At 37.4% G+C, this 24,196-nt stretch overlaps 1 protein-coding gene across 2 annotated transcripts in view; it reads right to left on the bottom strand.

Annotated features, from left to right (window-relative positions):
• EPS8L1 (EPS8 signaling adaptor L1) overlaps positions 1-24,196 on the bottom strand; it is a 77,458-nt gene that overhangs the window by 23,530 nt on the left and 29,732 nt on the right. For both annotated transcript variants that reach the window (XM_072425859.1, XM_072425860.1), the window contains exons 4-5: positions 13,562-13,620; positions 774-935 (exon numbers count right to left, since the gene is read on the bottom strand). In XM_072425859.1, coding sequence (XP_072281960.1) covers positions 774-935; positions 13,562-13,620 — 221 coding nt within the window. The remainder of the gene's footprint in view (positions 1-773; positions 936-13,561; positions 13,621-24,196) is intronic.

Here is a 24,196-nt window from a genome sequence, read left to right as displayed (position 1 = left end):
CAGGAGAGGGCAGACCTCAGGCCTCTCTCACTCCGCTGAATAGGGCATGGGAGCCTGGGAAACAAAAACAAATGGGCTTTGTTTCTCCCTCTCTCGCAAAGGAAGGGCATTTAACAAGGTCTGCTGCAAGGGTGGGGGAAACTCCACCCACCCACTGCCACCAATACAGAGTTATTCCCATTCTTTTTGGGAAGGTACTATCACTTTGGCACAGTCTGCTGCAAGGGAGGTGGTACACATCCTGATGAAACCTCCATCCATCCATCCTAGCTGACCCTTCCATCTAGGACAGTGTGGCAGCAAGTCAGGGGTATATTCTGCTGCATGGTAAGCAACCCTCTTGATCCTAATTAACCCTTCCATCCTGTTTGTTGTTTGATAATACCCACCATCTAGTGGAAATATCTACATGTTGATAGCTGCGAACTCAGCACAGATTAAACAGAGGCCTATTGATAGCAGATCTTTAACGCAACAGTAGTATGGGTCAGTTCTTTGAATTCAGACCAATGTGTTTTTTAGATAGTAGAAATGGACAGCTGACTTTTTTTTTATTAGCTTTCTGTGTGCCATTACTTCCTGTTCTGCACTTGCATGTAGTAAGTCCTTTTGAAGGTGCTTGCATTGCAGCCTTTTTGCTGCTTTTGAACTCAAATGTATACATTTGAGCAGTGTTTAAATTTACACGCTGTAGTAGAACTGATTGCATTGTACTGCACTGTATTTAAAGAAGAAACATTTAAGACATTGTAGATCATTCATGAGGAACTTACCTTGGATTCAATATCTAGGAGTTTGACAGTGGAGCTGTTTACTTGTAACACCATTTCTTGGATCCACAATCTACTTTTGGAATCCATTGCATTCAATTTACGAATGGCATCCTCCACTGTATGGACATCATCATCCTCATCAATCGTGAATGTTACCAAATGCTGAAAAATAAATATTCATTTAAATATAATAACTAAATCTATGTAATTACTAATGACAATAAAATTAAGTGTTGTTTCCCTTGCCCACCTAGTTACACAAAATAACAAGACCTCCAAAGACTAAGTTCATCCATATGATAAAGTTGCGGTACGTTTACTGCTTCCTTGCTGTCTGAGAACCAATATTCACACTGCATGCCTGATTTTGGACATGTGTTTCAATGTCAGTAATTGATTTCCACCGGGTAATGTTTAAGGTAATGTCAGATTCCCTGTTTAATAAAAAGAGCGCCGTGTGTTAAAAATACATGAAAACAAACCTAGTTTTCAAGTCTCCTTTCTAGAAGCCAGCTTTGAACCTGGCCCCCCTTCCTTTGTAATTACATAAATTGTTATCAATCACTCCCATTCAGATCAAAATTTCACCTGGACTTTCCTGGCAAAAAGCTAAAATTAAACAATTGAGAAATTTACTATATACTACATGCAGGAGCTAGCAGTTTTTACAAAATTCTTTATTTTGTTCTGTCTCTTGTCAGCTTTCAACAAGGAAAGACTGAGTGTATGTAATTACACATAATTAAAGAGGGAAGGTCCAGCGTTTTCAATGATGAAAAAATCATAACACTGAAAGTTAAGGCTCATTCTAACTAGTGGGTGGTGAACTCCTGTGGAAACATGTGCGTTAACACAGCATGAGGCAATACACTGCAGCGCAATACATGCACCATGATTTCAAAAGTGCAGCAAACAAAATCAGTTGAAAGGGACCACTGAGAGTAAAGATATGGTTATATTCCTACTACAGATGAGAACAAACACACACCTACTATTTAAAAGAGATTTTCAGAGTTCAGATATACTTTAAATCTCCCAAAAGGCCCTTACATAGTCCATTAGGATGAAATAATGCTAAATATACAAATGTTATCAACAACAATCTAAAGAAAAAGAGAAACCACAACTACAGAAACCAAACAATTTATCAATATAAAGATTACCAGACCCCTGGCCAGGGGGTACAGTAAAATATACTCCCCAACTGCATGGATCCAAAAGATATATTAGCCAGGTTTAATACACTTTAAATGTCACGGGAAAACTTAGCAAGCACAACTTCTACTTAATCAGAGTTAAGGAGCTGGTAATTTGTGTACATACCACACAAAAGAAAAAGAAAATGTATCATATAAAATCATAATATTTCTATAGAGCTCAGATGTTTTTACTTTAGTTGGTAATATTCCTAAATACATCTAATTATCTAGGTTTAGCGCAAACCTGATATGCTGGTTGTCATTGCCTTTGACTCCTAGAAGAAAAAATGTATATAATTTTTCAAAACTATAAATCGTGTAGGGTTGTCTACAAAAGATTGGGTGATTGTATTCTTGTCAGCTTAAAGTTTAATGTACTTTACTACAAGCAGTAAGTTTAACCATTCACTAGTGGAGATTTTTCTAGTGGTGACTCAACCCATTGTGTTCTGACAAAATAATACCAGTTTCAAAAGACCTGATTTTTTAAGAACAAGAAGACTTAAACAAAGATACCGTATATACACAAGTATAAGTCGAACCTATTTTTACCTTAGAAAACAGGAAAATTTGATTGACTCGAGTATAAGCCGAGGTTGGGAAATGCTGCAGCTACTGGCAAGTTTCACTTCTACAAGTAAGGTTCACTTCTTTATTTTTTTAACCCCCTAGCGGTAACCCGGAGTGTGACTCGGGGTAGAAAAGAGTTGCTAAAAGCGGTAACCCCGAGTCACACTCAGGCTTGGAACACCTATAGAAGGTTAGTAAATACAGCGCTTACCTAATCCGCCGGGGTCCAGCGCAGCGATCTCCATCTTCTTTCTTCTTCCTGCTTCTGCATCCGATGAGTCACCGGGGGAGTTCCCGGGGCGGGAAATTCTAAATCCATTTGTATTGCATTCAATACAAAATAACTGTATTTAATGCAATACATTGGATTTTTATGTGTAAAAGCAGTACATTGTTTTCAAGAACATTTATTTTACAATTTATATAATAGTATGAGTATAATGTGTATATTTTTTTTAAATATATAGATTATTTAATTTATTCAATTTGTTTTTAAATGATTTTGTGTTTCAAACTTTATTATAATCATACTATTATACTGTAAAAAAAATTTTCATGAAAAACAATGCACCGCTTTTAGACATATAAAACCGCAAAGAAATGAACCGCCAGGGAGGTCAAGTTAATTGGCTTCTCCCAAAAAACTGACTATAGACTACATTAATGACATGACTATGGTAGGGACCTTAGATTGCGAGCCCCTTTAAGGAAAACTTAGTGACATGACTATCGACTTTGTACAGCGCTGCGTAGTATAATATATTAATACTGTGTAGTTACCAATCATTAATTTATGATTAGTTACTAATCATATATTAGTCATCTGATAAATTATGCATCATTAGTTGATATAACTTACTTTTAACCTTACTTTATTTCTTTTTTCCTGGCTCTCTGTTACTGCTTTTGCATCTAGTCCTGTGTCCCAAAATGCCCTCCACCACGAACGCCCCTGAATTTAAAACCCTTTCCTTCGCAATGCATATGGAGGAGAGGGAGTGTCTCCTTACCCCAGCGGCAGAAGTGTTAGCTCCAGCTGTGGTAAATAGGGAAGGGAGCCACAACAAGGGGGCTCAAGAGCCGTACATGGCTCTGGAGTCGCGGATTGCCGACCCTGCTGACCGGGATTAGGCCGGAACGGCAGGAGCGTGAATCGGCTGGCAGAAGGTGCTTTTCTGGAGGGACCCATGCACCTGACTGGAGTATAAGCCGAGGGTGACTTTTTCAGGTGCTGAAAAAGTCAGCTTATACTCCGGTATATACGGTAAGTCGTATTAGTGACATAACTTTAGGTTATTATTATTCAATATCCTGTGTTCGTTTGCAACTTGAAGGCTAATGTATTATTTATTATTAAAACAAATATTTAAAAGGTATGTTAAATCTCACACTGCCTAGCAGCAAAAACTTGTTGTAGTAAATCTGGGTGTGTTTTACATAACACAATAACAGATACTTAATCTGCATTTCTGAATTTACTTATTTTATATCTGCATTTTACATTTTACAAAATATGATCTGGGTGGGGTTAAAGGAAATAAGAGTTTTTGTTCCTTGGGGATCAGCCTAAAATGTTGTCTATGTTGAAATGTAGCTAGTAAGCATAAATAAATATTTTCTTGACTTGCAGATGAGTTTCCAAATGAGATATCTAAATTTGGAAACTTACAGTTTTGCATCATAATTAAAAACACATGAGAGTGTTGTTACAGTGTGATATGAATATATATTATTTTATGCTGTCTTCAAACAAAACAAAGGTGGAAATCATGAATATATCAATATGTATGTTATTAATGGAATGATGGTAACTGCATGAGGTATGAACAACACACCACAGATCCATTTTTAACTGCAGCCTAGGTACACTATCTGGCTGCTACTGCACAGACCTGTGTTAATGGTAATCCTGGAAACTGATGTAATAATTATCAAATATTATTTAAAATGTGTCATTGGTTATCAAGTATTTATATTTGCAGACTACTCACAAACAGAGAAAAAAAAATTTACACATTTTACTTAGAATCAGTTTTAAAAGCTGCTGCACAGGGAGGAAGATCTTTGAGAAGCTATAAACGATAAAAGGAATTACAGTTCCTATTTAGCTCTCATTAAAAACCAACAACCCACCTCTTTTATGGACTGATAGTGATGTTGTGGCTTTGTGACCTAATGTAGAAAACAGGCAGTTAGCTATCTGTGAGCTTGTGTTGTTACTAAAGCAGTCAGTAGAAAAAGCTGGCTATTTGGACTAAACTATTTTATGTATCAAATCAAAAATTCAAATATTTATTTTTTAACAAATGTTCAAACACTATTATCAATTGTATTATCAATGTATTATTTACCTCAATGTGTATGACCAATAAAAAACTGAAGATTGCACTCTCATTATACTTTGCTCTTGAGAGCAAGGCTTTATACTACTGGTTACACAGACAAATATTCTGTTATCTGTAACAATCCAAAAAAAGCTAGGCTAATAAATAAAGCTGTAACCACGGTTTAACACTAGAAAAAGTAAGGTGGCTAAAAGGTTAGCCCATTGCTTTGCAGCACTATAGTCCTAGGTTCAAGTATTAGCTGGGAAATTTAAATGTCTTTGATCCTTAAGAATGGAAGTTACAAAAGTTCATTGTTTCAAAGGAAGCAAAGGAAGATTACCAACTCCTAAATTAAAGGATGCCAGGCAAGTCCAATGCAAGTACCAAGTCACATGCACATCCCATGGAATAGATGATCCCATAGAATAGAGGATACTTTGCATATGCACTGTAGTAGAAAAGTTTTTTTTTATGCATACAACAGAGAAAGCCACTTGCAATAGAATAACATTGCTTTCTGATCTCTTTCCTAAAGTTTGTTGCTCTGCCTCCATTTAAAAAAAAAAATCCCAGCTTAAAGAGTAGGTCTGAACTGATAGTTTAAAACCTTTGTCCCTAAGGAGTATTATTATAAAATCAGGCTCATTATATCACTTTCTTAGGTGTGCTGTACATAACAGTGTTCTGATTACTGCTCTTTTACCTGTACATAGTTCTAACTATTGTACTCTGCTGTGTTTAGTTGTGGTTTACATCAGTGGTTACCAACCTTTTCGGTTCAGCGGACCACTAAAATCACTGGCTCCTGACTGTGCATGTGTGGGGAGGCGGGTGTCACTCAAAGGAGGAGAAACCTGCCCCAGAGTGATGTCATTATGACATAACCCCGCCCACTTTCCCATCGCAGATCTGAGCCTGCAATGGGGGGGGGGGGGGGGGTCCCCCCAGTGGGGTTCTTAGCCTGCTTGGGGTGCACCGACCAGAGCTGCGGACCCCTAAAATTTTCTCGCAGACCACCAGTGACTTGCGGACCACCGGTTGCGACCGCTGGTTTACATTACATAGTGTTAACAATTACACTGTTAGTTGTGATTTACATTACATAGCACTAACCATTACACTCTTATAGTTGTGCTGTATATTACATACTGTAGTTCTAGCTATTGCACTCTGTGTTTTTTTTTTTTCTTTTCAAAACAATCCTTTGTATGTTTATGTATATCTCTGTGACTCTCTTGCGAGAAAGTGTTTTACGTCTCTGTCTCTGTGTTCAAAAGGATGACTTCTTACTGAACAGAATTAAGGCCTTATGTAGGTATCACCTTTTTAATTATAGTAAAATGTCCCTAGGGTAGAAGCAAATTCTGAATATTCACAGGGTGAATTTTGACCCTACCAACATATAAATATTGCTTTTAGCAACAGAGAAGAGGAAACAATGTTACTTGCATCCATTTGAAGTAAGGATTTTGTTTCAGATTTTTACACAGCGGGCAATAAAAGCTTTAGTTTACTTTACACTTTAGTGCTGTCAGAGGCATCATGAGTATCATAATCTTGTCATGCTTCTTGTTAACAATCTAGTTTCAAACTGGATGGCCAAACTATCATTGCTTTTACAGTAGTGGAAAAATTAAGACCAGGGGTCTGGTTATGCAGTCTGTGAGTGAATCTCAAATTTGGCAGAACAGAATAAAAAAAAAGCTTGTTCCTTTGAGAAATGGAGCTAGGACTTGCATACTCGTAATATTGAAGCAGTCTTCCCCACCAATGACCGATATGTGGTTCTCCAGAATTAATTACATCATGCAAATAAAAGACCGCACCTCTAGCATCCACGGTATAAAAGAAAATTTGTAGCTACTTGGTACTATTGTTATAATTTTTAGACTTTCTGGAATGAAGACACCACCTGGGCCCTGTCTCTTAAGATAACCCATATTATTGCCTGGAGAACTCTGGGCTAGAAAGAGGGCTTTGGAACTATTTGGTTATGCATCACTTTGATGCTTCACTCTTGTATAATAATATATAGATTGCTTCTGCTCTGTAGTACTGTGGTTTAACTCTCTCTTTGACCCTTGTGGACTCTGTGTACTTTATGTTTGAGTTGGGTTTTGTATATCTGTATCTCCTTTATCACATAAATAAAAAAAATGTTAAAAAAAAAAAAAAAAACTTTTCTTAGGAAAATCAGTCCACATTTATGTATTTATTTGCTTGTCTGTATTTTTTTATTTCATTTTTCATATTGTGTCAAATAACTTTAAAGGTCCCTGCATAAATATCACAGGTGTGTCATACTCATAATGGATTTTCAGTTGACAGGCTCTATAATACCAAAATAGACTCGTAAGCCCCACCCCCATGAAGCCAAATCAATCAGCATGTAACTTGTGAATTTTATCTTGCTAACTACAGCTGTAAATATAAATATTCAAACAATGCATAACAGAACAGTTTTCAGTATTACAATACATCAGATCTAACTATTTAAAAAAACAGAATAGTCCAACTTGAGAGTTCAGTCCCCATATTACCAGACAGTCTGCAATACTTGTAGTGCAACTAACTTGGTGTCTCAACCCAACCTTTTTAAGTTGCAGGTACTTTTATTCTTTTCTAGGGAATTCCTTCTTCTGGTGTTGCTTTAGCTATAAGCCCCAAACCCTTTCCCTAAAAAAAAATTTTCCTGTCCCTACCTTAACTTTATTTTTGTAGTAATTAACCTCTAAATGTCACAAATACACTATATACAGATATAATATAAGAAATGGTAATATTATATATAATATATAATGGTCCATATTTTTTAGACTCCATATATACATATGGAGTCTAAAAAATATGGACCAACTATGTCTTATAGGGTTTTAAATCTGGGATATGTTTATTTCCCTAGTGTTTGAACTTGATGGACTTATGTTTTTTTTTCAACCCAACCTACTATGTAACTATGTAACCCAGCTTCACTGATGAAAGTGTATCCTCACCAGCCTTAGAGAGATTTAATAAATCAGGCTGGGTACAGGTTTCCCACTATAGGGTGCCTATACAAATGCAGGAAACTACAATGTCCTGGACTTTGGGTAAATCTCAGGATGTAGTGATGAGGCACATCATAGCCTGCCTATAGACTTAAATGTATTTTACTGTAAAGGGCCCAAATAGCCCACTTCCAGTTCTGGCGCCCATGTAGGAAGTGGTGCGTGAGCGGCGGCTCCGGCTCCCGACAATGTCAGTGCCTTGCAGACTCTCTGTTCATCAAGCTGTGGAGGTCAAATGGAGCCTTTCATATTGTCCACCCAGCCTCCCAAAAGGTCCCAGCCGAAGCACACTGTGGGGAAGGCGGCAGCTACATCTAAAATGGCCGACGGCGCCATGGAACATGTGGAGACCAGCACAAGCCCAGGTAGGGCAATCAACTTCCCACAGGAGAGCGCTGGCATAGACTATCAATTACTGGCTTTGGAGGTTTCACAAAATGTAAAGCCCACTTTAGCTCAGCTTATTTCTGACACATTATCACAAGTATCCAGGAGTTGCAACAAAGGGTCAATGACCTGGAAGATGATTTACTTACGGCCAGATCACAACAAAAGCAGTTGGGGGACCAATGTACCACGCTCCAAGAGAAATTAATTGATTTGGAAAACAAGTCCAGTCGCAATAATGTGAGGGCAATGGGGATACCAGAAACCTACAAGGCATCTTATATACAAAATCTTTGCCCTTATATCATTCCAAAACCCCAGGGATTCCCAACACCTATACCAGTAGAGAAAGCCCACAGACTAGGACCTCCACAACATAAGCCATTTCCAAGACCTATTATAGTCAACTACCTTCACTTTCTAGATAAAGTTCAGTTGCTTAGAGCTCATCGGTCACAGGATCATTTTATTGTGGAAGATAATAAAGTGCTGCTTTTTTCAGATTATGCGTCAGGAACAACTAAGCAGAGACGTGCTTTCTCTCAGGTGTGTATGCACCTGATCTCTAAAGGTATAAGGTTTGTATCCAGCAGTGCTGAAGATTTTTACTGCTGATAGAGAAGCACATTCGTTTAAAGATCCACAGCAGGCAGCAGATTTTGTTACTTCATTGGAAGAATCTGGTCACCCTAAAAAAGATAAGGAATGGCAGCGCATCAATTTTTCCTCCTCGACCGCCTCCCCATAACCGTGTGAAAATATCCTAACGTGAGCCTGGGAAACATTTTTCTAGTTAAAACTGGCACAAAAGTTAATGTTTTTTGCTGTCCACTAGATGGAGCCAGTAGACGCCTTTTTGCTCACACCACGTTTTCTAAAGAGCTACATTTTTATCCAGCCAATTATATCTGTGTGAAAAATGATTCCCTTCAGTTGTGCAGACCTTTGTGAGCTGTCTTATACCACCTTTCATTGTTTCCTCATTGGGAGAAAAGGAAGTAACATGCAACCGTTCTACACTGTGACCTTATTGTTTTTGTTTTTATTTTTTATTTGTTTTTTTGTTTAGGTATACTCACCTCATGCATGATGCTACTGGAAACGGTTATCTACCTTCCTCTCTATACAATTCTCGCTTTTTGATTGCTACTATGTTACTCTGAAACTACTCTACTGGGATTGCCTCAGACACCATAAAAAGTTGATCTCTCCACTGTTTTTGCTTTACATTTTTACCACCTTGAATGAAAATTGTCACATGAAATGTTAAAGGGCTACGCTCACCTAACGCATCATGGTCCTGAGACATTTGAAAAAGTTACAAGCAGATATCACAATTTTACAAGAGACACATCTGCAGTCATCAGCATTTCATTTCCTGAGAAAAAGTTGGGTTGGTGAAATTGGGGGTTTTCCTGCCCATGGAAGACGAGCTGGTGTTCTAATCTTGCTGCACAAAAGGCTTCAATATACCATTTCAACAAAATCTTGTGACCCTTCAGACGGCAGATAGGCTTTTCTTACTCTACAATTTCCGGCCAATGCTTTCACGCTTGTATCGGTGTACAGCCCTAACCAGGACAACAGATCTTTCTATACTAACCTTCTTTCAGTCATGCAGTCTCCCCTCTGTTTCCATGTTGGTTGTTGGGGACTTTAATGCCACAGCTAGTACGATGGAAGACAGACAACCGCCACCACCGAAACAAGGGTCTACTTTGTCCAACGATGCCTCCTTTCAATTGTTTCTTTCAGCTGTAAATTTAGTTGATTCATGAAGACACTTGCACCCTTTGGAAAGGGAATTTACACATATTTCTGTGGTGCATTCAACCATGTCTTGTATAGATGCTTTTCTGGGTATTGCTGATTTGTTACTAAAATTGGGAGCTTCCACTATCCATTCAATTGTAGTTTCGAGTCATGCTCTGGTCTCACTGTCTTTATCTGAAAATCATCTACATCAATCTGATTTCACCTGGCATTTTCCATCTTTTCTAGCCAAAGATAAGCAATTTAAAATTACCTTAAGTATTGGTTGCAAGATTTTGAATATTACAATGCTGCCCACCAGAATACAACCCAGTTATATTGGGACACGGCCAAGACAGTTTTGAGGGGCAGGATTATGGCCTATGTGTCTTCTCAACGGAAATAAACACTTGCTAAATACATGGAAACAAGTACCCAAGCTCGCCAAGCCTATTTGAAATTCAAGGAATCTTTATCAGCGGTGGACAAGAATGAATGGCTCCGAACTAAGCGTGCCTGCGATTTTTGGTTACATCAGTATGACAGTACTATCCGTGCTTACTGATCTGCAGACTTTTTTAGATATGTCAACAAATCAGGCAGTTAATTAGTTAGTTTGGCTAAGAGTTTCCAGTACCCCCAAGAGTTACAAGTATTTGAGATGCTGCTGGTTCTGTGAAGCATTTACCCCGTGAAATAGCCGCTACCTTTTCTACTTATTATGAGTCTCTGTCATTTTTGGATCAAAGGGAAGCGATGTCTCTAAGGGACAATCATTTTTGGATCGTTTAAAACTGTACCATTTGTCGGAATAGGATCTCCTCCATCTCAATTCTCTTATTACATCTGCGGAAATTGTATCAGTGGTCAAGGGTTCAGTGAACACTAAGGCACCTGGGCCGTGTGGCTTGCCGTCTGAATTCTATAAAATTCTTGTGGACCAAGTTATCCCTGCATTAACGAACTTGTACAATGATATGTTTGAAATGTCTACTTATCTATCTTCTGGTTGTTTGGCTTATATCAAGATGTTACCAAAAAAAAAACAGAAAAATCTGCTATAAGCTAAGTCTTATCGACCATTTTCGACTTTTGAATGTTGATGTTAAGATTTTATCCAAAATTCTAGCTCCCTCCTCTGGGTCGACAGCATTGAGTGGCCCTGGTTGCATACTGTACTTTGCCATTTTAGTTTCTCTGGATTGTTTACGCAGTTTATAAAAGCAATGTACTCCAATCCTTCAGCTCGAATACAGGTGGCGGGAGTACTATTCCATACTATTTTCTTAGGTAGGGCAACGCGTCAGGGTTCTGTTTAATTTGGCTATTGAACCTCTGGCAAGATCTTTCCATGATTTTAACTTGTTTAAGGGGTTTAGTATTCAAAATAGGTAGGTGACGCTGGCAATGTTTGCAGATGACATCATGCTGTTTCTAGGAAACCCAGAAAGTGATCTTTCTCCACTTCTACAACATATTCAGTTGTTTGGATCATTTTCTGGATTTTCCATCAATTATAATAAAAGTAAGTTATTATGTTTACAACTATCACCGTCCTCTGAGCTAGTGACCGTGATACAGAGACTGAGTTTGAAATAAGTCAAACATGTTCAAAAGTTTTTTGAATGGATACATACTTTTGTACTAATGCACGTATTTTGAAACTAAATTGCTTATTATTGACCATCTCTGTTGTTTTTATTTGCTGTACATTTTTATGTATGGTTCATTCACTTTATTTATTTGGGATGTTCCAGATATGTATAAGTTAATATATACCCCTATTATCATTAAGATTCTGTCTGAACTGACCAGCTGGAAATCTTTGCCTTTGCCTCTCATGGGGAGATGTCATTTAGTAAAAATGATCAGTTTTGCACATTTAATAAAGCCCATGCAAACACTGCCCTTTCTGCTCCGCCATTCTGATATTCGGAAATTACATGCGGCATTCACTGCTTTTCTGTGGCAAGGCAAGACTCCCCGAACTGCTAGATTTAAACTCACTCAGTCAAAGCAGAATCTTGGTATAAATTTTCCTGACATACGTAAGTATAATTTAGTGTGTCTTTTACGATATGTAAAGGATTGGTGGCATGATACTTCTTATGCAATGTTCAAATTAGAATCATTATTAGTATGGCCTTGGTCGCTACTCGGCCTACCTAATGCCCCATATGCCAGTATACCTCGCACTTTACGTACAAATCTGCTTCTGAGAGATACTTTATTAGCTTGGCGAGAATCAAAAAAATTATGCCAATGTCAGCAGAGTTTTACTAGTAAGACGCCTTTGCAATCTACACCCAGTTTTCCTCAGAGTATACAGCACAAGGTATATAGGTTTTGATAGAGGTGAGGTATTATGACCTTAGGGGATTTGTTGGACAATACCAATAGTTTAATGTCTTTTGATATTCTCCGTATCAAAGTTTGCCCTTCCCTCTCATCATTTTTTATATGATCTACAAGTAAAGTCTGCCTTTTTTTTACACGACGGATACTACATTCATACCGTTCTTACCTACCTTTTTGGGACAGGTTTTGGGCATGCCTGAATCTAAACATTCAATCTTGTTTATTTATCCGCTATTATAGGATAATTCCTCGGGGAACAGAGCCGTGTTACCATTTGTAACAAAATTGGCTGATTATCTATCAACCATCGCCCCATTTGGGACTCTTTCATCTGTATGTGAACATCTACTAGATACTGTTTGTATAAAAACACTGGCTAGAAATTCATTCTCCCACGGTGGAGCAAATCACTAATTGTTTACAAATCCTAATATTGATTGATTAAAACTGAAGCCACTAAACATCTAGATACACACCCACAAAAGTTCTTGCTACATGGATGCCATATCTGCAACATACACTATCCCCATCTCAGGTGCATGTCGTCATAGAAACCTTTATCCACATGACTTGGTATGATCAGGGGGCTCTAGGTGCATCGAGCTAGCATGAGTATTATTTTCCATCTTTCATTTCTGCATCACTTTCAGTTTAGTAGTTTTTCATGTGTATTACAGTCTACTATTTTAGGAGGGAGGTGATACATTTTGTATGATATGAGGGAATACCTCAGTTCCGGGACTTGGTTTTGTCCCAAGGTTATTGTGTTTTTGTTCTATGCGGTTTAATAAAGTAATATTTGGTCATCAGAATAAAAATGTAAAAATGTATGGGCATTGACGATACTATCTAAAACTGTATAAAATTAATCTGCTAATATTTTTGTGGAATAGATTGAGAGTGTTTATACTATTGTTGGTTCCAGTTGACTGTATGTTATGTGCAATCTATCTCTACATTGTGTAAAACCTTACTGTTTTTAATGTGTACTTGTGTCTCCTCATCTTGCCTATAATAAAAAATATATTAAAAAAAGGCCCAAATTCATGCATGTTCCTTTGTGTAAGTTAAAAAAACAAAGAATGAATTTTAAAGGATGTCATTGTACATCTCTCGTCTCTTGAATCTGCAAACACTAAGATACTTACATTTACTTGGTATTCTGACACATCAGCCATGATGACATTTGAATATTTCTTTCTTTGTTCTGTGGAGCAAAAAAACACATATTATAGTAAAAGGAAATGCAACTTTTGCAACTTTAACATGCATAATAAATAATTGATTACAAAACGATGAGACTAATATAAAATGTTTCTTTAATGTGTCAATGGACTAACACAAACATTACTGATGCAGAATAAGCATCCTTACAAAAAGGAAAATACATATACATAATGTACCCTTGTAATACAAGAATGTTGACACTCATTTATCGTGGCTGTGCCACATTTGTCACGTTTCTTTTCCAGAATGTTTTCATGCCAAGTTCCTGTTTAACTACTTAGCAATGTCCAATGTAGCATGTTATTTCAACAGCACCACCCATATAATCAGAAAAAGGGCAGTTGCTCTTAAACTTGCCAGTATTTCTGAGTTGGCAGGCCAACTAGTGGCATTCTTTTTCAAAACATAGTCTCTTTGACATCATGGCTCTCATAACATTATATCTCACAGTCATACCAAAGGTAACTAACCTTCCTTGACCAACATCAGGCACGCTGTTTTTTTAAATGGAAAATCTATACAATTATGTAATAAACCACACTCCTATGTCTACTGCCTACTTACAAATGACAACTATCTTCTTTCAGTGATACACTCTACATCCACATTAAAGGTGCCTTCCTCTTCATTCCAAATATTGACTAGGGAAAAACTGTGGAGATTAGCATAAATATTCTGTTTTTGTCACTGTTGTTCCACATATCGGGAGCAAGAAGAATAGAAATACATGCAAGTGGGGACTGGTTGAGCATCTAATGAGGAGTAACACTCATATTATTCAAAAGTGTCATAGTATGTTGGAAGCTAGATCAAATGAGATACAATTTCTGTATTATAGAAAGTGGACTGCTTTTGATCCCACACCTCTTTCCTTTGTGGCTGAGCAACAAGAGCACCTTGGGTATGTCCTGCGTAGGAGAGGGAGAGCAAACAAAATATTATCTTTTGAGAAAGTGGACTGGTGTTCTACGAAAAGCGTAATGAAAAATTTACGAACTAGTAAATTAGAGGACTAGAGTCCTCATTTGTCTGGAACTGTATACTCTAATAGTAAAAAAGGTTTTATGAAGATTTTGAAAATAAATAGAATACATTTTATTGTTTTATTACATGTTTTTTAAATAAAATGTTAAGTTTATGTATGAAGCCATTTGTTGCTGCCTGAAAAGTGCCATATTGTTTTGTTTGTTTTTGCATTTGAATTAATAAAGGGATGTGGCAGTTTGTGACAGGATGACCAGGTGAAAGAATAATCATCTATATGCTCTTTATATTCCTTATTCTTCATCACTTTTAAGCTTTCACACTTAAATGTTTGAGAGTCAAACCTAAAGCTATAGTTCTGCTTGCAAAGTTAGTTAGCAAGCAGGCATGTCTTTATTGCAAACAAGGACAGGTGATGTCCCTTTTCCAGTAAAGCATACTTACCTGCCTGTTGGCTATCTTCCTAAAAAAATTATTTAAAAAAAAATTAATTAATTAATGCCTGGACTGAATCAACTCCAGTGTTACGTCATCCTGGCCAATCAAGTTGACCGAATATCGGGAAACCGGGAATAGAAAAAGATGTAGCAGCCGTAACAGAACTAGGACAGGTGATCCCCTTGTCCCTTTTGCAAAAAAAGACCTGTCTAAATTGAAATGTTTTAATTTTCACATTTAGTTACACTTTCAGCCATACATGAATGAAAGAACATGGAGAATAGTAAGTCTTTCTATAGGAATTATAAACACATCATTATTCGAAGCAAAAACAAATATTGTCCAAAAATATGTAATCTCTGGACATAAGTCTTTAATTGCAATCAAAATGTAACAAGCTTTATTGTCCACAAATACGTTGATATTGCCCTATTACATCAGATCATTTCAAAGATATCAATTTACCTAAATTCTGGATAGCTACCACCAATAGGTCTTGTCCTTATTAAAAACAAACTTTCCTAAATTGTGGACCATGAATACTAGTTTTTAGATCAGACAGTTTTTTTTTTCAAATTTGAAATTCCCATATTGCCTATATACAAAAATATGCATGTATAACATAACCAGAACCCAAAAGATGAGTAGAAGAAGATGATGGATCTTACAACAAAACAAGGATAGATTAGTTTATTTAAAAGATATTGGATATTGAAAAAAAAAGCCAAGCCAAAGCATGTAGATGTTTAAAAACATCACAACTGAATAAACACTTGCAAATTCCTAGTTTATTGGAGATAATCACCAATTCATCATTTCATGTTGTATTGATAGTAATATCAAATGAAAAAGGAAATGACATGTATTATCAATATGTTTTACCCAAATGCTTGCTAGCAAATTCAAATTAGATAAACAAAATTAAAAACACCATTCTCACCAACACAAATTCACCTTTATTCAAAAACAATCCAGATCTATATATATGTACCAAACAGGACCACTGCTTTATATCATGGCATCCCTAAGATGAATCATATGGTTGTGCACAGCAGCAGTACAGCTGAAGGGGCCCAGCTGTATGGCCCAGCTCCACATAGGTCAGGGGAAATAGGATCATGAATTATTTGAATGTTTGTGCAAGCTTGATAAATAGGTTGTGGGTAATAAAAATACATATGAAGTCTGTGACATTATGTTAAATGTATATTACTATTTTCTTATTGGCCACTGCCTATCTGAACAATTTTGATTGTGCAGCAATTAATTGGTTTGGCCAGGGTCTCCTATGCTATATAGCTGCTCTACTTTTAAATGTAAGGACCTTTTTTGAGCTTTTTTACTTTTGTAAGAAAAGCCAAAAATGGGTACTAGCTTTTGTGTGTTGAACACACAAAAAAACAATGTGCAACACTTTATAGTCTATATACTACAACATACTATACTACAAACATAGCTAAAAGTAAACAAAAACAAGAACTGCCAAAAATATCTTCTGTTCAGAATGAGGCAGCCTTGGATGGAAGCCATCCTTGCAACATGACATTCCAAATGGCAACACTTTTATTAGATAATATTTCTGTCTCTTTATCTTGTCTTGGGTCCAAAGTAAAACCAGATCCTCTCTTATTATAGCAAAGCAACCGTGCATAGAGGGAGCAGGTTAAATAGAGTTTTCACTGCCAATATGCTGAGCCTAAAGAACAACATTGTTTAAGCCCAATGATCTCTATAGTAACTAAATAAGGCAGGTATATATCAAAAGGTTGGGGCTCATTAAAAAATGCATTTTAAAAAAAAGTAGCCTTATCCAGCATTATTGTTCCAGGTCAGTCAATTAATGTATTTTAGGTACTAAGCCATGAACCCTATTTAATTCTATATGGGAGTAAATCTTGGTATTTGATGAAGGTAATTGAAAGGATTGATAAGCAAGATATTCCAAGTAAAAGGCATAGTAAGCCAGGCATGGGATATGACAAAATTACAAAAAACAAAACCAAAAAAAAACAACATTAAAATTACACAAATCCTATCAATGAAAGTTTTGGGAGTTGACGTAAAGTCACATAGTGTTATGTAACAGCATGGTTTTAAACAGCTTAGTAACATCATACTCTGACAGGGCATATTTGGCTGAGTTTTCTGCACTATAAGCAGGGGTGTAGTGGGGCGGGCACGGGTGGGAACACCTTACCCTCACTTTTCTCGGGAATAGGCCCAGAATTCTTTGGTGGTCTGTGGCTTTGGCCAGTCCGCCCCCCAGCGGGTACCTTCTCCTGTGCACCGTCCAGAGCCGGGGACCATGTCTCTTGGAATTGCAAGCTCAGGGCTGGGGGCGGTTGACTCTCTAAACACAACCTGGCCACTCTCCCATCGCAGGCTCAGACTTGTGATAGGGGAGTGGTCAAGTTCTGGTATCATGACTCTGGAGGAGTTGATTGACACATAGCCCCTGATTCATAGCCCCAAAATCGGATTATCGGTCGCGCATTCGTATTAGCGATCCGGAATCGTGCGCGATCGCGCTATTCAACAACCGGAAAAGCTTATTGTGAAGGCTGGAATCCGGCTGGTAGTGAGGCGGGTGTACGCGCATACTCGAGCCCGGCCCGCGGTGATCCGCGATCGCTGGCCGCGCGTACGTTCGCGCTTCCAGCGATCGCGGATTTCAATGATGAATCAGGGGCATAGACCCTGATTCACTAAGCAAAACAGGATATATATTGAAAATTTTTTTAACATTAAATCCTCCCCAACTTTATTTGATTTTTTAATTAATAGAATATCTGTTTACTGGTGTACAAATCTAAAGGATCATATCAATCAATGATAATGAAGTCAATGTTAATGCTATGTTATTGTGTTTGTGGCCATATTGTTTGATTGCAAAATTCTGCCTTTATTACCACTTTAAAATGTTTGTCCTGCATAAATATTTTCTAATCCAGTTTTCCACCCTTGATAGGGCAAAATTGCATATTGGTTTGGTAAGTATTTTTTGAATGCAATATTTGTTGAGCCATTTTGTTGGTGTGTTTTTTTTTTTTTTTTTTGGTTTTGATGTGTTTTTATACTTTATTGTGACCTTTTAGCAAATGTTTATTTTGAATAAAGTTGTTTCTAAATTGTTGTTTGTTTTTTGGGGTTTTGTTATGTGATCTCCTTTCCAATCTCCCAGGACACACAGTTTAAAAAGACAATTGTGTTTGTTTTTAAGCTGTTCCTTCCTCTGAATTATTTGTAAAGCTAAAAACAGCACAATTGTCTTATTTGTTTAATGTGCATAGTTGTCTCAGTTGTTTGATGCGCATAGTTGTGCTCCAAACTTCAGGAGTGTGTAGCTCATAGTTGTGTGCCACGGCGGACCCACTACATGTGCTTGAACTGTTTTATAAGTTGAAAAATGCACCGCACTTTTGCACAGTCCTCATTAAGGTAAGTTTGTATTTTTTGTGTATTTTGCATTTTTTTTGCTTCATATGCACTCATGTATGTATAGACATGAGTGCACATAAAGCCAAACCTGTATGTATGCATTGAGATATGTGTACATATACATAGAAAAGAGAAATTAGAAGGGAAAAAAGGCAAAGAGGGCTTTTTAAGCTCTATTGCTTCACACTGTAAAGATTGCCTATTTCTTCCAATGATTTTGGATATCATGGGCTTGGCTACAAGCAACATTCATGGAGGATATTGCTTCTGGTTAAAACAAGGAATCCACCTATGTGCTTCCACTACCAAGCTGAGGTGAGTAAGTCAATTATAAATATAGTGGGCCAAGATCTAAAATGCCATTCAAATCTGCAAAAACACCCTGAAGGGATGTAAAAGCAAGACAATGTTTGGCACAAAGTGGATTTGGCCTTGGAAGTTTGATATACTAGTACTATTTGTTTTGTGTAAACACCTAAATAATGCATACACTCCAGTATTTATGAGCATTAAGTTAAGCAAAAACACAACATCTGTTCATTTCTAAGAATGCGAGACACTGCTTGTGAGCTTGGCAATCAATGTGGTTTGATGTTGTGCTTGGCAACCTGGACCTCCTTCCATCACCAGCAGGTGTGTTAGAATGAGTATGCAACTCAGCTAGACAACTAACTGACAACCAGTTTGGACAGCAAGTGGAAGTGTGTTTGTATACTATAGTGCTAAGATCAGGCAGCACAGCACAATGACAACAAACCTATAACACAACTACAAATGAACACAGGAGTTGTGTGGGGACAAATCAACATGGGTGCAAATGTCAGGCTATAAAAAAACAAACAAACAAAAAAAAGAAATAAAATCATGACAATTTATTCAGGAAAGGAATATGCACATAATACATTCAAATACCAATATGTGACAAAGGCAACGAGGGGGTCAAGTAGGAAAGTAGGAGTTTGGTGTGGAAACCATGCAGACATTTGTACTCAATACTTGTGGAAAAAATTACACATTGCTGTAGAATTGCTAAACTACAGAAACTGGCATTACAAACCAGGCACAAAGACATTGCAGCAACAGATGAAGCTAACAATCATGAGGATTACAAAAAATCACATCAATGCATACCATCCAAGCAAACTTACCAACCCCCCCCCCCCCCCCCACACACACACACACAAACCAGTCCAGTTAAAATAGTACTAATTAAAATGCATATGTATTGCATAAGTGTATGCACAAGTAAAATCACTAAATGTTCCTTAATACATGTATTATAACATGTTTGCCTATAATCCTTTACTAAAATATTTGAATTCTCTAACGTCAAACTGGAACGAAATTTTTATGAGGTCACAAATTTTTGTTCACATATTTTTTTACACTCATACTATTATGTGATGACATATTTGAAAGTGCCACTTAGTATATATCCAGCTTGATAGAAATGAGTTTGCAGTGTTGCAACCAAAAGAAAAAGTAACAAGAAGTGCAACAAATGTAACTATAAATAAAGCAAGTTTGTGATGGCGTAGAATGTAAACAAAAAAAGTAACACTTAAGGTGCGTACACACTTCCAATTTTTATCGTTCAAAACGAACGACGAACGATCGATTGGGCAAAAAATCGTTCGTAAAAAAGTAACCAACGACGCCGACGAACGAGGAAAGTCGCTGGAAACGAACGACCGGACCGGCGGATCGGATTGGACGACGATCGTTGAACATCGTTCGTGTGTACGGTCGTTCGTTGATCGTCCATGGGCTGAGCATGCGTAATGAACGAACGTTCGTTCACTTTCCTGTCGTGCACATAGTTCCTCTATCGCTCAAACGATCGTATCTATTGTGTGTACAATATCTACGAACGATCGTGTCGTTATCTCTATGTGCAGGATCGGTGCTATACGATCGTTCGTAGATATCGTGCAGGATCGTTCGTCGTTCGTTTTCCAACGATAATAATTGGAAGTGTGTACGTAGCTTTACAAAGAAAAAATCAAGCATTAAAGATTCAAACTGACCTGTAAAATGGACTGGAGAACACAGAACAGCGCGCAGGTGTGCGCTAATCAATTGCTATCACCTCATTATTGAGGTTAACCTCTCCTGAATTGAGCAGCTGAAAATGAATCCCCTTAATTGGCGTATTCACGATCTTTGCGTAAAAACCGGCAGGCAGTAATAGACTTTGCCGTCCGGCACGTACATATGTGCGTTCAGCGTACGTGCATTTCATTGATTAATCAGGGCCATACAGTAGTTGCTTCTGTGTTCTTTTTGAGTCACACATAGGCAGGGGTGTAGTGGGTCGAGTACTTTTACCGTGCCCGCTCTTCTTTTTTTACGACTACACCCCTGACTATTAGCTTGGCTTAAATATAGTGACAGCAACTTAATCTGATTCACATGAATCAAAAAAGGTCTTTTTAGGCAGATTTATAAACAAAACATGCTTTTAATTTAATTAGTAAATAGTATAGGCTGCTTGAATTTTTTGGACTGTTGCTTCTTCCTGCCTGGAATATGACTGAGCATACTGACTGATACTGTTTTTTTTTTTTTAAGCTTGCCTTTAAAACACTGGAAAACGTCTATGCCGCGTTTTCCTGCATTTTTCTGCATTTTCTTGCGTTTTTAACGCGCTTACATTTCAAGTGCTTTTTAAACGTGGGCAAACAATTAAATGCAGGCAAACAATTGCTGTTCTGCACTTGGGATAAAAAGGATGGAGAAGACTTATTCACCTCCTGTGGTAGTTTAGCTGGAACTGTGCTTTAGGTTTATAAAGCTTAAACAGGTAAATATTTATCTATGTGTCAGCAGTATTTTCTCTGCTGCTATAATAGGTTAACTTTTTAATTTAGCTGCAGCAGAAAAAGCAATTTACACAGATAACAAAAGAAATCCATTATGGCCATAAATAAGGAAGAGGAAAGCAATTATCAAAATACACAGTAAGTTTCACTTGAAATACGTGTTTTAAATCAAATAACCCTTCCAATACAGTGTAATACAGTTAGAACAAGCCTATTAAAAAAGTGGATATATTATGGTACAATGTGCTATGCACTAGAAAACAGTGTCAAGTCTGTTTTTATGGATACAACATCTAGGAAAAGGAACCTCATAGCGCTGAGGGATATGAGAAATAAGGTCATAAATCAAACACCCCTGGAAAGAGCCCTTTAGAGTAGAACAGACTACACAGACAATGCATCCACCCATTTTTCAGTACAGTAATTGTTGGAATGCTGTAGCTTTTTGGATGACTTGGTTTGAGTTTATTTTAGTTTAAAAAATACAGTTAACATATACTTTAAGATGCACTCATGCATTTCTTCCAAGCGTAACTGCAGCAATAAGCAAACAAACCCATCCTTGTACAAGAAATAAACGATAAGGCAAAATCTGAGGCATTTAGTCATGTAAGTAGTAGTGATTCTTGAACCCATAAGATCCATTATGTAATATTTTTTGAAAAGGAAACCTGCGTTCATACTATACAAAGCTTAGGCAAATAAATGCCTATACATTCAGCGATCATGCTTCCTGTCGCAGCCCAACCTATTTATGACGTAAAAAAATGGCCCTTTAGGCAGCTAGCCTAACCAGACTGATGAAATCAAAGAAACAATACACTATGTAAAAAACTAAATATTCCATAGACATGCCACCATATTTACCTTCAATGAAGCCAGGCCGGTATAACATACATTACAAGTGATTTGGCAGCTTAGTACACTCAGTGTTTTCATTTAAAGAATCCCACTCAATATTGTGTAATTTCTTTAATAAATGCTCCTCACTGATGTGATGGAGAACAATCAATTTTCAAATATTTTGACTCACTGTTCTTTTTATTGATACTAATGTTCTAATGTTGGCCTTTCTGTTAGATTAGGAGTGACATTATAAGTAAGACTGTACAGGTAGTCCCCGAGTTACAAACATCTGACATACCGACAACTCCTAGATACGAACGGGGCTTCCCTGTCCACTCGTGTGCAGGGCGGAGGCTTGATGGGGGGTTGATAGTTTAAGATATTTCCGAGTTCATTTAAAATTCATCAAAAAATGCACTTGACTTGCAGATAAATTGCTCTTGACCTGCATTTAACCTGCTTCAAGCAGAATCTTCATTCTCACAGAATTGTATGCAAAATAAACTTAAGGCTGGGTCTACATGGACGTTTTGTAAAAAGGCATGTAAACGTTCCTACTGCGTTTATAAGCGTTTTTATGCACTTAGGCTGGGTCTACATGGACGTTTTGTAAAAAGGCATGTAAACGTTCCTACTGCGTTTATAAGCGTTTTTATGCACTTATTTTAACTTTTTAAAACTTTTTTTTTTAAATGCTGGAAAAAGCTGAGAAATGTCTATGCCGCGTTTATCCACGTTTTACCACGTTTTACCGCGATTCTACAAGCGTTTTAGCACTTGGTAGAAATGCAAATTGTAACCCTGGGCAGTGATTTCTGTACAGGAAGTACATACATTCCTGCATACATGTGATAATGTGATCATGCAACAGTACAGTGACAAATGTAACAGTATACACAGAGTAGAGTGAAAAGAGTGCAAAGTGAAGCACAATTAAAGACAATGACTACACACAAGTGATAATGAATGACATCATTTGCAGGTGTGAAAAGCACCAAAAGCAAACACAATGGCAGACAATCTTCACACGTGCCAGGCTTAGGTGTTAATTTTTAACAGCATAGTACATGTAATTAATCATGCATGACACATGGAATAGTGACACAGGCCACAGGCTATTGTTAAAACGTTTGTAAAAGCCTCCATTGAAATCAATGGAAGCTTTGGTATTGACAATTTCTAAGGCTTAGTCTACACGGACTGTTTCCCCAGCGTTTAACCTGAGGCTTTTAAAGCCCTTGTTTGAAGTCCCCATGCATTCCAATGGGCTAATCTACACCAGGACGTTTCCTTCAGGCACGTTTTTGAGCTTTATTTTAAACGTTGCTTGCACGTTTAAAAAATTAAAACGCTGGTAAATCGCAGGAAAACGCGGGAAATCGCGGGAAAACGTGTCCATTGATTTTAATGGGAGTGTTTTCCTGCGTTTATGCATGCTAGAAATTGTCGATAAAAAAGCTTCCATTGATTTGTTTGCTTTTGGTGCTTTTCACACCTGCAAATTATGTCATTCATTATCACTTGTGTGTAGTCATTGTCTTTAATTGTGCTTCACTTTGCACTCTTTTCACTCTTTTCCGTGTATACTGTTACATTTGTCACTGTACTGTTGCATGATCACATTATCACATGTATGCAGGGATGTATGTACTTCCTGTACTTGCAGAAATCACTGCCCAGGGTTACAATTTGCATTTCTACCAAGTGCTAAAACGCTTGTAGAATCGCGGTAAAATGCAGTAAAACGCGGATAAACGCAGCATAGACGTTTTTCAGCTTTTTCCAGCATTTAAAAAAAAGTTTTAAAACGTTAGAATGTTACGTTAGAAACATACGTTATGAACGTTAGAAAGTGCATAAAAACGCTTATAAAAGCAGTAGGAACGTTTACATGCCTTTTTACAAAACGTCCATGTAGACCCAGCCTAACATGCATAAACGTAGGAAAACGCTCCCATTAAAATCAATGGACGCATTTTCCCGTGATTTCCCGCGTTTTAATTTTTTAAACGTTGCAAGCAACAGTCC

Source organism: Pyxicephalus adspersus, chromosome 11 (assembly GCF_032062135.1).
Source record: "Pyxicephalus adspersus chromosome 11, UCB_Pads_2.0, whole genome shotgun sequence".
Taxonomy (NCBI): domain Eukaryota; kingdom Metazoa; phylum Chordata; class Amphibia; order Anura; family Pyxicephalidae; genus Pyxicephalus; species Pyxicephalus adspersus.
Note: the sequence above shows the minus strand (reverse complement) of the source record. Positions and strands in the feature narration are given on the sequence as shown.